The 14,872-nt window shown below is 45.9% G+C and overlaps 1 protein-coding gene across 9 annotated transcripts in view; it reads right to left on the bottom strand.

Annotated features, from left to right (window-relative positions):
- Positions 1 to 14,872, bottom strand: part of SDK2 (sidekick cell adhesion molecule 2) — a 337,529-nt gene that overhangs the window by 138,419 nt on the left and 184,238 nt on the right. For all 9 annotated transcript variants that reach the window (XM_079965327.1, XM_079965322.1, XM_079965324.1 and 6 more), the window contains exon 2: positions 12,608 to 12,767. In XM_079965327.1, the coding sequence (XP_079821453.1) occupies positions 12,608 to 12,767 (160 nt within the window). The remainder of the gene's footprint in view (positions 1 to 12,607; positions 12,768 to 14,872) is intronic.

Here is a 14,872-nt window from a genome sequence, read left to right on the forward strand (position 1 = left end):
ATCCTTTCACCATGCAATCCTTGGATCCTGATTTGTTTCCAGTCTATATGCCTCACTGGCTAAGGGTAACTATATAAATTACAGTGGTGCCCCGCAAGACGAATGCCTTGCAAGATGGAAAACTCACTAGACGAAAGAGTTTTCCGTTTTGGAGGTGCTTCGCAAAACGAATTTCCTATGGGCTTGCTTCGCAAGACGAAAATGTCTTGCGAGTTCCTGCGGGTTTTTTTCCTCCCCCCCCCTTTTCTAAGCCGCTAAGCCTCTTATCCGTTAAGTCGATAAGGCGCTAAAAGCCGCTAAGCCGCTAATAGCGCTAATCCGCTAAGCCGTCAATGGGCTTGCTTCGCAAGACGAAAAAACCGCTAGACAAAGAGACTCGCGGAACGGATTCTTTTCGTCTTGCGAGGCACCACTGTAGTACCTCTAGGAAATCCCACTCCAAGTTTTCGTTCTGGTGACTTACTGCTTGCTGGGCTTTGGTGTTTTCCTGCCTGTTCAGAACATAAGAAGAGCCTGCTGGATCAGGCCAATGGCCCATCTAGTCCAGTATCCTGTTGTCACAGAAGCCAACCAGATGCCTGTGGGAAACCTTGGCTCTCTTGCCCTTTTGCCATAGAGATTAATGTTTCTTCCAGTTCCAACACTGCTTTAGATTCCTTGGCTACACTAATCACATCTTCCTACCTTGGGAATGTCCTAGTGGATCGTCTTTGATCTGAGTCATCATTTAGCCTCAATACCATCCTTAGATCTGTTTCTATCAGTCGGTCAGACAACTGATAATCAGTCCTAACAGGGGTGGGGGACCTGTGGCCCTCCAATTGCTATCCCATCACCACTGACCATGTTTGCTGGGATTGATGGGAGCTGGACAACATCTGGAAAGCTATGCCTGTTATCAAGTCATCTCTGTGCCACTGAGTCTGAGATGGACATACACCCAAAGCCTGAGCCAAATTTCACCTACATCTGTAATCAAGTAAAGTGGTGGCCAATTTTATCCCAGATCCTTGTCTTGTCTACCGTAGTTTGTTCCTCACACCTTAGCTATTGCCATCACCCTGGGCTGGGGAGCACTGCAAATGGGCCCTTAACAGGTGGACAGCCTCACAGGGACAAAGAGATGAGAAGACCTGGCTCAGATAGCAACCCACCTCCAGCACCTACAACCAGCAATCCCCCTCCCCATTCTTACCCATAGCCCAAGAAAATCTATAATGCAATTACATCTGTCTGACGCACGTGCGAGGTGAAAAGAATCTCGCCGTCGGCAGCCCCACTCACTGCTAATTGCAATGTGCCTTTGCTAAGGGACAACTACAGAGCAATTTTGCAGAGTGCAGAACAATCAGGAGAACGGGAGCACTAAACATTTTTGACTTGTGCAGTTATTCCCTCTTTCACTATTAAAAAAAAAAAGTGGGGGAAAAAAATCCTACAGCTCCCCGCCCCTTCATTTTTTCCTAAACCAAACCCCAAGTGATTGTCTTTATTTGCACAAAGTGCCTCATAAATGCAAGAATTGCAAAATGCTAGGAACAGAGAGTCAGCAGTAAGACCTGCCTTGGCTCAGATGAAAAGGAGAGGCTGGCATGTTGGATTTCAGGTCACGTTCTTGCATCTTGCAAGGAGACCTTTGGGGAATGTGGGGCTGCAAAGCAGCACAAATTTGTACAACACCAAGTCCTGCACACCCCCAGCACAGTACTAGGCACTGCACACCCAGAGAGTGGTGGGTGGGGCGGGGTGGTGGTGGAGAGACTTGCAAGGTGCTTAGGGATTTGGATATGGCCCTAGCTTGTCTAGCCAATGGTCTGGCAAGTGGGGTATTTCTGAAGGAAGGAAGAGTCCTGCTACTTAATCCTGGCATTTATTTTCTTTAAGTTACCATTTTCTACCTTGCTTTTCCATCCAAAGATGTCCGAGGTTGGCTAACAATAAATTATAAAGCAAAAGCATCAGCCGTGTCTTTCTTCGCAAATACCTAGAAGACCTCAAGAATGTATTACCTCTTTTCTAACTTCTGCTTCTACAGCTTCCTCTCCATCCTTTTCTTTAACAATCGTTCCATACCAGTTGTTGCAACTCTAGGAGTTTTGCATTGTAATTTCATGGGATGGAATTTGTGGCGGTATCCTGGCATGCAGTTCTTTCTTGCTTTTTAAAGTTTAGCATGACATGTCAATATATTGACCCAAAAGCCACGGTTCCATAATGGAGCAGGAATTGCAGGATAAAAGGAACATTAGAAACTGGGACAGAAGCGCCAACATTATAACCAAGAAAGCTACCCCAAGAAACCCCATGTTTGAATGCAGACTTAGAATGGTATTAGAATTTCCTGCATCTGTAACCTGTGTGAAAATAGAGCCAAGTTGATTATCACATTCGAGCAATTACAGAAAAAATGGTTTCTTTTATATTCTGTATCATATTAGCAAGTTTCAGAAGCTGTGAATTAGGCAGTAAAAGTGTTCTTACAATCGCTTGTGAATTATCCTTGGTCCACTATCCCTTATTTGAGTAACCTAGCAGCAGCCTCCCAATCACCAAGATAGTTCCTGAAATAGCCCAGCTGAGTGGCAAATTCAGGACACGTTGCCCCGTGCAGAAAAGGGCCCTCCCCTGCGATCAAAGACAGCCCTCTCTTTCCCCAAAGGATTAATATGTTTCTAAACCCGTTAACTTTTAATTACCGCCTGAGTAAGCTGGCTGAGTGCCATCTACATCTCTATTAAAATTCAATTTATGCCCATCATAACTAATTCTGCCACCCTAGCTTCCTCACCGGCAGCCTTCAATTGCCAGACAAGATGTCCGAAACCTCGTCTCACTGCATTAAATCTCCAAAGAGAGGATCTCTCTCTCTCTCTCTCATCTGCAGGGCTGAACGAAGGAGACGGCAGCATGTGGCACTTTGAGTGGGAGGAGAAGAAATGGGTGGTTTGAGAGTGGTTTGCAGAGAGTCCTTGTGGCTTCATCAGCTTCGTGGAGATGACCGGTCCATTTCTAGACAGTCTCCCCTACAGAGGTTTTACTTATTGTCACTTTTGCTGCTGTAAAGGGCAGCTCTACATATTGCTGTAGCGAGAGCATCAACATGTGCAGATAACACATGCCTATATTTGTATCTTTAAATACTAGTATACAAGTATCTGGGGAACCTGACACAATACTACTACTACTACTACTACTACTACTACTACTACTACTACTACTAATTTATTATTTATACCCCGCCCATTTATACCCCAGCCACTCTGGATGGCTTCCAACAAAGTATTAAAATACAGTAGTCTGTTAAGCATTAAAAGCTTCCCTAAAGAGGGCTGCCTTCAGATATCTTCTGAAAGTCTGGTAGTTGTTGTTCTCTTTGATATCTGGTGGGAGGGCGTTCCACAGGGCGGGTGCGACTACCGAGAAGGCCCTCTACCTGCTTCCCTGTAACGTGGCTTCTCGCAGTGAGGGAACCGCCAGAAGGCCCTCGGCGCTAAACCTCAGTGTCTGGGCTGAATGGTGGGGGAAGAGATGCTCCTTCAGGTATACTGGACCGAGGCTGTTTAGAGCTTTAAAAGTCAGCACCAACACTTTGAATTGTGCTCGGAAACGTACCGGGAGCCAATGTAGGTCTTTCAAGACCGGTGTTATGTGGTCTCGGTGGCTGCTCCCAGTCACCAGTCTAGCTGCTACATTATGGATTAGTTGTAGTTTCTGGGTCACCTTCAAAGGTAGCCCCACGTAGAGGGCATTGCAGTAGCCCAAGCAGGAGATAACTAGAGCATGCACCACTCTGGCGAGACAGTCCACTCTGGTGAGACAAGGAGGTATCTTACCTTCCCAGCGTAGCCCATGCTCACTGGTGCTCAAAAGTTGCATGTATGTTATGGGATTGCTCTGAGGAACACAGGTGTAACCCTGGTAACTTTCACAGTGGGCAGAGCTGTCTGAAATGGAGGCTTGGACTCTTAACTCTCAACAGCTAGGTGAGGTTTTCAAGGACTGCTAATACACCGCCGCCCTCTTCGTTATTCTACCACTGACCGGTGTTCCGTTTTACAACATCCAGTCTACAAATACAGTGGTACCTCGGGTAAAGTACTTAATTCATTCTGCAGGTCTGTTCTTAACCTGAAACTGTTCTTAACCTGAGGTACCACTTTAGCTAATGGGGCCTCCCGCTGCTGCCGCGCTGCCAGAGCACAATTTCTGTTCTCATCCTGAAGCAAAGTTCTTAACCCGAGGTACGATTTCTGGGTTAGCGGAGTCTGTAACCTGAAGCATCTGTAACCTGAAGCGTATGTAACCCAAGGTACCACTGTACATAGATGGCCAAGGGGGGTGGGCTGGGCATGGTTTGCCACATGTGCAGATCTGAGTTCAGCATTTGAATCTACTTAACAAGGAATAGCTATGGGAGAAATGATTCAATTAAATGTGCATTTCAAATAAGTTTGGGTTTACATCTAAGGGTTCGCTCAAGTTTTCAAAGGCAATTAACCAGACTGGTCACTGTTGCTAGTGGTACCGGGCATCAATGAAGATTTGAGCAGGAAACAGTTCTCGTAGAGTTTAATTTTGGTATCGCAAAAGTTTGCAACATCCTATCCTGTTGGATGGTACACGTGAAACGAGTCTATTGGTGCCTCTCTACGTTTGCTACAGGAACAGGGAAAGTGTGGCCTTCCAGATGTTACTGAACTACAACTCCCATCATCTGTGATAACTGACCATGCTAGCTAGGGCTGATAGGAATGTGAGTCCAACATCTGGAATGCCACAGGTTTCCACAATTTCCAAGGACACTTCCAAATTTGGTCTGCCACTTTCTAATACATAATTGCAGTCAAGGAAAGTGTCAAAAATAACTTCAGCATGGCATATTCAACAAGTCAAGTGGGTTGTGTGTATTCCTATAACACCATGATGACACCACTTAGTGAAATTGCACAAAATGGTTTTAATCTTAACAATGGCAAAAAAGCAAAAAGCACAGAAGCTCCCAACAGTGATTGAATATTTTGTCTTATGCATCTGCTGTTTTTCAGGCACTCCGTGCATGTTAGAAATACTCTAAGAACATCTGCTGAGCAAAACTGGTTTACACAGCCATTTGCTATTTAACATTAAGGTCACTGCACTTCATTTGTAGTGGCACATGATTATATTGTGCCACAACAAATGAAAAACAAATAAAGTAAAAAGGAATACTCCTCTCTTCTACCAGCAAACAATCAACTTTGATGTATTATCACTGTCTGGGATGAATGATCAAAGGCTGAATGGGGTGAGGGCTGGGAGAACATATCTCTAGGCTCTTGTAATGCATAATGTTCCCTGTGCTCATATATAGTTTTCAAGGGTTGGTATAATGTAGAATTGGACGTGAAAGCTTAGCGGCAATGGAATAAGCACCTACTATTCCACATGCAAATTTCTTTCTGAAATGGCAGCTTTCACTGTAGTTGCTTTGGGTGGAAGCCAACCAACCTGAGCGTCATGGGTAGTTTAGCCCTAACTGAGGTATTTCATAGAATCATAGAACTGGAAGGGACCCTGAGGATCATCTCTAACCCCCCGCAGTGCAGGAATATGCAGCTGTGCCATACGGGGATTGAACTTGCAACCTTGGCATGATCAGCACCATGCTCTGTCCAACTGAGCTATCCAGGCTTATTTATTTATTGAATTTATTATATCCCAACTTCTTCTCCAGGGGGCTCAAAATGGCCTATGTGGTTCTCCCCTTCCTCACTGAACCACCACAGCCACCCTTTCAAGGAGGTTAGGCTAAGAGGCAGTGACTGGCCCAAGGTCACCAGTGAGCTTCCTGGCCGAGTGGGAGGTTGAGCCCTGGTCTCCCAGGTCCTAGTCCAACACACTCAGTGTTTCTTGAACTTGGGTTACTTGAACTTGCTACTGTTGAAACTACAACTCCCATCATCTCTGACCGCTGGTCTTGCTAGCTAGGGATGTGGGGAGGTGTAGTCCAACAACAGCTGGGGACCCATGTTTGAGAAACACTGCTCTCACTGCTACACCACACTAGCTGTGGCTCCCCAGATCATGCTGGATTCCCACTATCCTGACAGGGGGTCATGCCAGCTGGGTCCGAGGAGTCCAAAAGCATATTGAGGGCCTCAAATATTCCACCCCTTCCCTAATTCAATCTAATGCAATGAACCAGTAGTCTCAACCTGCGCTCCTGGTAGCCAGACTCCAGTACGTCACCTACTGCCCCACTGAAGCAGTACGGCTGCTAGCCAAATTTTAGGCTGACCTCTGTTACCAAGGAACAGAAGCATCACTTAGGCAGCATCAGAAGCCCCATCAGCTGACTTGGCACCTCGTCAGATGATCCAGGGGACCAAGGAAGATCCACCTGGACTGATAAAGCCTCAAAGCTTGAGCAAACTTGTCTCTTGCAGAGAAGGCGCTGGCAAGCTGGCCTCCTGGTGGTCAGTTTCCATTGCAGTTGGTGCTGCCCTGAGAACCTGATTTGGAAATATAATACCTGCCTCTGGCCAAGCCACCACTTTGGGTTCCTGACTTGCACCACTCTGGCTGCCTCTGGGTGATGGCTTTCTCCCTCTGGACCCCCGGAGCTTTGATCCCGTCAGCACTTGAGCAACCTGCGGCAAACTTTGACACCCTCAAAACCTGTTAAGAGGTGAGCTAAAGAGTGGCTTTCCCCTGTTCTTTCAGGCATGTCTGTCAGTGGGGTGAGACACAGGCAGGCCTAAGGCAAATCCTTTGCTCAGCAGTGTGGCTCTGCAGGGCTGTGAAAATGTTTGAATCCACTTCCCCGCGTGGCTTTGCTAGATCCCAGAAGAAGTGCCTACGCCAGACCTGCGGCGGCAATGTGAACATTTCCTCATACAACTGAAAGGAACTGGAATAAATATGTCCCCACAACTGTGGTTCCCGGAACCACAAGGGAGCAACTTTTGCAGCTACAGTTGTGCCACTGGATAAACCTTTCAATTAGCTTAATTTATGCTTACAATTCTGAGTATGAAACAGCGACTGAAGTTAACTCTGGAGTGACCAGCTCCTGTGTACGACCTGATGCAAATGGAATACAGTGGTACCTCGGGTTACATACGCTTCAGGTTACAGACTCCGCTAACCCAGAAATAGTACCTCGAGTTAAGAACTTTGCTACAGGATGAGAACAGAAATTGTGCTCCGGTGGTGCGGCGGCAGCGGGAGGCCCCACTAGCTAAAGTGGTGCTTCAGGTTAAGAACAGTTTCAGGTTAAGAACAGACCTGCGGAACGAATTAAGTACTTTACCCGAGGTACTGCTGTATGGTTAACAGCAGATCATGATATGTTAGCCATGCAAATTATTTGTGAGGTGGGGAACAACCAGGACGCTATTGAGATTGTGAGGCCGGGATAGTCAATGTGGTGCCAATGTGATGACTGACTACAAGTCCCATCATCCCATTTCACCATGCTGGCTGTGGCTGACCAGGGCTGGTATGCACACAGTCCCTGGTTCTAAGAGCTGCTCACCTTGGCAAAAAATACTAGCTTTCCTACCCACAACCTAATTCAAAGGGGTTCCGCATGACAGAAACACTCAGATCCTCAGCTCAGTTAAGACATAGCTGTGTGATGCTGCATTGAAAAAGGAAGTTTTTCCTCTTTTCCTCTGAGGTAAGACTTGAAGCTGCTGTCCATAGCGTGTGATGTAGGCCTGGCATCGAAGGCAGCTTTTTTGAGCATCTGTCAGTGAAGGGACTGCACACTTTGGCGACACTGCCATTCTTCCTGGGGTCCTAGAGTGAGGAGGTGTTGCCATGGCAGCAAGATGCCTTCAAGTTTGATGTCTTTAAATGGGGAAATAGCTTGTCTCGGGCTGAATTATTGATTAAAATGGGGAGGATGACACACACATTCATACACAGAGGAGATGCAGAGAAGCATAGGCTTGATTTAAAGACAAGCCTCAAGTGGCTGTGACTCCATGACACTCGCTTTCTTTTCAAATTACCGGCAGGGCCCAAGTGTGAGCAAAAGAGATGGAAGGAAGCTTTTCATTATTATTATTATTTTTGTCAGTTTTCTAAGGCAGGGTGGAGAGAGACTGCTGAAAACCAGGAGGCACAGAGTTACCAGCAAACGGCAGATAAACGATAGCAATCAGAATGGAGGGTAATTAACAAGCTATTTGAAGAAGGAACAACTCTACAAAAGCGTCAAAAGCAACTAGAGGTGCTTTTCATCTTCCGTGTGCTCAGACAAAATGGCAACAAATTAACAGAGAAGGACAAGTATTACACAAATTAATAAGCAGCGAAAGCCAGATTGACAATTGTTCTTCGGCACCTGGTATATCTGATGTATATTTTGTCAATGCACAAGGTGCTATCTGCTTGAGAGACAGGCTAGCTCGGACACAAAGCTCAGCTATTATTATCAGTTTTAGGTCTCCCGTTTGAAAATGCAAATAAAGTAAGAATCTCAGAAGTATAGATATTCAAAGGGGCAATGTTAAGAAGTGATGGCAGCAGGAATATTGACAGCTAGAAATTGGAAAGAAGGAAAGGGTTTAAATGCAGGGAAACGGTGTAAGGTAATTTGGGTTGGGACATCACACTTTCTGAGAAACTATTGCAAAAATTCGGTGTGGCTAGGGAAAAAACCATGTAAGACTTTTATACTAGCAACTTGCAGTCTCTCTCCACTTCAGTCCTTGTGTAAACTTTACTATTATTATTATTTTTACATCAGAACTATGCCTTAAGGTTCAGTTTGTAATATTTTTTTTCTTTTAACTTTTTATATATATAAAAAGGTGTGATCTAGAATTAGTGCCCTGTCACTCAATGCTCATCAGTGTATTCTATTTATATTACGCAAGGTTACCGTAAGACGGCTAAAGTCTAAAGCCCAGGAACCAACCACTGCCGGAAATGACTATCACAACTTACTTTTGCTGTCTCCTCCTCCTCTTCCCATGAGCTTTTCTGCCACTAGATAATCAGGTGCAACTCAGTCTATGAACAGTTCAATGTGCGCTCAGGTTGAGTAACTCAAAATGGAAGCATCAGGAAGGGGAGCTTTGGGTTGGTGGCGTCAACATCCTGCATCCCTGCAGGATGCTGCCATTACCAACACGAAGCTCCCCCAATCTCTCCACTGCCCTTCCTCATCTCTGCCCCAGCAGCTGCAGCACTGCAGCTGCATATAACATGGACCCGCAACCCGAATTAGTCTGCAACCCTATGCACACTTAGATGAGAGAAAAATCCCATTGGACACAATGGAACTTACCTCCGAGTACAGATTTGCCCTGTTACAGTCTCAGAAGTCAATGAGAAGCAAAGGTCTGTTCTACTGGGCTCTTCAGTAGTCAACAAATGTGCACCAGGTACTATAGATGGCTCTGAACTCAGAAAAGTGAAGCGCTTATGTCAGGGAACTGCCATCAAAACAGGGGCGGGAAACAGAGGGGCAGTTGTGTTACAGGGAGCCTCCGAAAATCTTGCGAAGCAGTTCTTCTTCCGGTGATGAGGAAAACCCCACCTCCAGTGGGGAAGAGGTGAAAAGACCAGAGGATGCTAGTAGGAGCCTCAACACCGCTCCTGGCAAAGCTGGCCAGGAGGGAAGCACACCCATTCTGTCACCCACCCTGCACAAAAGTCTAAAGCGCAAAGAGGGAAGGAAGGAAAAGGCTGGGCGTAACAAGACTTTTATGCTGGGGGAGGTCCAGGAAACAAGCACTCCCAGATTCTGCTAGCGATTGAGGCAGACATGAATTTTGGGGTTCTGCACTGTAAATAGCTTTGCACCTAAATAAAACCTGAAAAGGACAGGTTGGAGTCCTGCCTGGTTACTCGTGAGCCATCTGACAGCTTAGCAAGTTATCTGGTTTTATGCAAGCATGAATTGTATGCAAGAAAAGGGGGGGAAATATATATACATTGTGGAAAGGCTAACACTTCCAAATGGCTGGTACGAACACCCCAACCCCATTTTTCTCTCACTGAGAACTTTATCTGTCTGGCTTAACCATGAGAAGGGCTGAAGGGGAGATGTGATCAATGTATATAAATATTTGAACACGGGTAAGCCACAGCTTCGTAGCACGCTGTTCAATCTTGCAGTCAGAGGGCTAACATGTTCCCGTACCTGGAGAAGTAATTGGACAAGCTTAAAATAAGTGCATTTCCTAGCTGTGACAGTAATTAAAACACAGGAATTGCTCACCAGAGGAGGCTGAGAAGAGCTCCCAAATCACTTGAAGTCTTTAAATCAAGAGAGGATGTCTTCCTATTAGGGGTGGATTAATTCGGCTAGGGCGAGTCTCATATCTGAAGCTTGCAGGACATCATGTCAGCAAGGATTTTTTTTTTTATAGGTCTTCCTGAAACTGAGGGATATGAAAGCCAGGAAATTTGTTATATGGCCAACGAGGCCATACTCTAGGGAAGCGAATTTTACATTGATCGGCACTTAGTAGTTTGCAGCGATGCACCAACCCCCTCCCCTTTGGAGCGTTCCGTAGGAACTCTCAAAATGCCCAAATGCAAGAAACATCCCAGCCTTCCTTGCCAGTTTCCTCCTTGCAAACATCTCCCAATAGGTGCACCCTCCCGCTTTCCCAAGGCAAGGCTTGGGCAGGAGAGGGATGCTGCACTCCTGCTTGTGGGCTACACAGAGGCATTGTTGGCCACTGCGAAGGCTGGAACTGATAGGCCCCTGGTCTCATCTTATAAGGGTCTTCTTATGTTCTTTGTTTCCCTGGTGAATGGGGGCAGGGCAATAGCAGGGTGAACTGGGTAGTGTGTTGGAACCCCTTTCACATCTGACCCAGTTCAAGGGGGTTTGGAACTGGCTCACTAAGGGGCCAGATGTTTCGGGCAGAGGGAGCCCATCTTTTGAACTCTCTCCATTTATTTATTTCATTTAAAAAATCACACTGCTTTATTTATTATTATTATTATTATTATTATTATTATTATTATTATTATTATTTTAAAAAGGTAAAGGTAAAGGGACCCCTGACCATTAGGTCCAGTCATGGCCGACTCTGGGGTTGCGGTGCTCATCTCGCTTTATTGGCCGAGGGAGCCGGCATACAGCTCCCTACATACAGGTCATGTGGCCAGCATGACTAAGCCGCTTCTGGTGAACCAGAGCAGCGCACGGAAACACCATTTACCTTCCCGCCGGAGCCGTACCTATTTATCTACTTGCACTTTGACATGCTTTCGAACTGCTAGGTTGGCAGGAGCAGGGACCAAGCAACGGGAGCTCACCCCGTCACGGGAATTCGAACAGCCAACCTTCTGATCGGCAAGTCCTAGGCTCTGTCGTTTAAGCCACAGTGCCACCTGCGTCCACAAAAAAGATAGAACATTAAAATCAAGAAAAACTTGCTCTGGTTGGCGGATCTTGGGAGTTCTACTACAAACAAAAGTAGATTCCGCAAATGTGTACTGTGCCTACTCCTGATCTAAGCAGCAAGTTTCCATCTTGGGCAGAGGCAGAATTTGAGGCGCTAGTTTGCAAATCAGTAATAAGAAAGGAGACACTAGAGAGAAGGAATCTACTTTTTTCAGTGGGGCAAACCTGGCCCAATAAACATGATGTTGCAACTGCTACATCTGCTTGCATCTTTGAGGGAGTTTGTTTCAAATTATTTAGGAACGGCCAGCCCTGCGGGGAGAGGGGTGCTTGACTGACAACTGTTGGACACATTCTGTTCAGTTTTGTCTTTTTAAGGAGATGTTAGATAAGGACGAAATATAGTTTCCCTGAAAACGTTCCTTCCGTTTTTGGCTTTAAGGATTCATGAGCTGGGGGATCCATCACACTCTGGTTAGAGTTAACTGACTGCTTAAGTCCACACTTTAGCTACTTTCCCTCCAGGGAAAACAATTCTTTAGCACTCAACCAAAGCAAGCAGTTCAGGTTTTCCCCTGGATAGCCATTTGTTCCTATCTGTTGGCAAAGAGCGGGTTTTCCCTTGGAAAGGATGAGGGCAAAGGCCTGGGTCAAGCAGAAAACCACTAGGACCCATCCTTCCAGCGGTTCTCAACCTGTGGGTCCCCAGATGTTGTTGGACTACAACTCCCATCATCCCTGAGCTCTGGCCTTGCTAGCTAGGGGTGATGGGAGTTGTAGTTCAACAACATCTGGGGACCCACAGGTTGAGAAAGGCTACTTTATAGGCACAGCACTAGTGGAAGTGTGGACAAGCCCTGCCTCACGGCGTTCCTGTTTGCTCTGGGCACTGTCACCCCCCTCCACCTTTCTAGCTTTCCCAGACTTCATAGAAAATCTCACACTTCTAGCGTTTCGTGTGTGACCTTTTGCATGCGTCAAACAACTGAACGCTCTCCACCCCCCTCCCCAAAGCCACTATTTTTTATTTTTTTTTAGCTGCTATAAAAGAAAATAAATTGATTAAAGACCCGGAATGGTTCCTGTGCACCAGCTGAGAGCTGCAGATGACACATGCCCCAGGGGCTTTTGCTACCATGGGGATAATGACAGGAAGCAGCCTGCAGGGACAAGGCTCCAGGTGGAGGGAGGAACGCTCGCTGCCGCTTGCTTCACAGAGCCCCGAAGAGCGAAAGGCCACCTGCGACGTACCTGTATTCTAGAGAGAATTTGGTCAGCTCCCTGTTGTCGTGCAGCCATTTGAACTCCAGAGGCCAGCTGCCTTCTGCCATGCAGGTCAGGACCAAGCGGTTTCCCTCCAGGTGAACCTGTGTACGCACCGGCTCCGTCTTGAAATAGGGAGAAACGTCATCTGCAAAGGACACAGAAGAGGGGAAGGAGAGAGGGTCAAGCTGTATGTTCTTTCTAAGCATCCTGCCAAATTTAAAGGGCACAAGAGCCAGACAAAGGGCTTGTTTGTCCAGTATCTTCTCTGTGATATTGGGTCCTTCTGAGCTACATAAATGAATGGAAAGCAATAGAGAAGTCTTAAGGAACATGGTGCTTTCCAGGGAGTTGTTTTGTACTGCAAATCTCAGGGATGTACTGTGTCACCCAGGGATGATGGGTTCCATGGTACAAAATATCGGGGGGGGGGGGGGAGGCTGCTACAGGGCAATTCTCGGTGCATCTATCCTTTACTGTACCATTCCCTGTCTCTTATTTCCCGTGGTTTAGTGCTGAATCCCGATGGACATTGGTTTCAATTCAGCAGTAAACTGCGGGTTTTCCCGGGGGAAGTAGCAGGACAAAAGGAAATCCTCCCAGGCCCATGCCTCGGGGGACAAACAGATGTGTGAATGAGTCCTAAGTGTAGCTGCTGGCACTGACCCTCTTGTGTCATAGAAATACTATAAGATTTCCAGGGTAGTGAATACAGAATGGCATGCAACATTAAAAAAATCCTAATGTGGGCAGGTCCACACTAGCGGACACATAGGAGATTAATAAACATTCTTTACTGAGGCCAGTAGCTGTGGAGTCAGTCCATAAAAACAAGAGGAGCTGAAATCAGTGCAGAGTCAAGATCGCTCCAAAGCCACCCCTTATGGACTTTTTGCACGAAAAGAAAAATGAGCTCTAGATATCTAGGTCTGAAGACTGAAAAAAAGGTTGGCTTATTATTAGTAGTACTGTATTGGTATTATTTCAATTTATATACCGCCCTTTATCTGAAGATCCCAGGGCAGTGCACAACATTGAAAACACATTGTGGAACATCAATGATAAAAACATAATGGAAGGAAGCCTAATACAGTGGTACCTTGGTTTATGAACTTCATCCGTTCCAGAAGTCTGTTCTTAAACCAAAGCATTCTTAAACCAAGGCATGCTTTCCCATAGCAGCGGAGGACTCAGTTTACAAATGGAACACACTCAACAGGAAGTGAAACATGTTCTTATTCCAAGGCAAAGTTCACAAACAAAAACACCTACTTCCAGGTTTGCAGCATTCTTAATCCAAGTTGTTCATAAACCAAGGTACCACTGTAGTAAAATGATCATCATCATAACAGTCCACCTCCCCACACATTCACAGGCCATAGATGGATAGCTTATGGAAAGCAGAATAATTTGATGTTATGGAGTAAGAGTTTTGCATACCCGTATTTTTCGCTCTATAACACGTACCCGACCATAACACGCATAGTTTTTAGAGGAGGAAAACAAGAAAAAAAAATATTCTAAACGAAACAGTGGATGTATGATTTTTGTGGTTCATGCTGTGGCCACAGACATGTGATCTGACGGTGAGTTTGGGGTAGCCCAATGCAAAAATCATGAGGATCCATGTGGATCCATGCTTTGTAACCACGTTTTTGCACCACTGCGGCCCCAGGCAACAGTGAGTGCGTGATTTCTTTGGTGCAAGCTGTAGCCATGGACATGCTATGTGATCTGATGGTGAATTTGGGGTGACTCGTCAAAGCGGCTCCTCTCCTCTCCCGCTTTGCTCCTTTAAAGCAAGCAGGCTTTCTGTCCCTCTCTCCTCCCCACTCAGCGGCTCTTCTCCCGCTTTGCTGTTTCAAAGCGAGCCACGGAGGAGGGAAGGAAGGGGAACCATGGATCCTCTGCTCACGACTGCAGCAGATCCCCCCGCCATCCGTAGGCATTCGCTCCATAACACGCACAGAAATTTCCCCTTACTTTCTAGGAGGAAAAAAGTGAGTGTTATGGTGCAAAAAATACGGTAAGTTTTTACAGCTGATAGATGGAGAAATGGAAGACTTTCCATTTTTAAAAAAATTCTCTCTTTTGGTTTTCTTGCTTTTTAAAAAAATGCTTGATATTTGATGTTAACTCCTGTAAATTGTTTCTCTTTCTTTCTTTCTTTCTTTCTTTCTTTCTTTCTTTCTTTCTTTCTTTCTTTTTCAAGCTTTAATAAAAATAGTTTTTTTGTTTTGTTTTTTAAGAAAC

Source organism: Podarcis cretensis (assembly GCF_951804945.1).
Source record: "Podarcis cretensis genome assembly, chromosome: 2".
Lineage (NCBI taxonomy): Eukaryota > Metazoa > Chordata > Lepidosauria > Squamata > Lacertidae > Podarcis > Podarcis cretensis.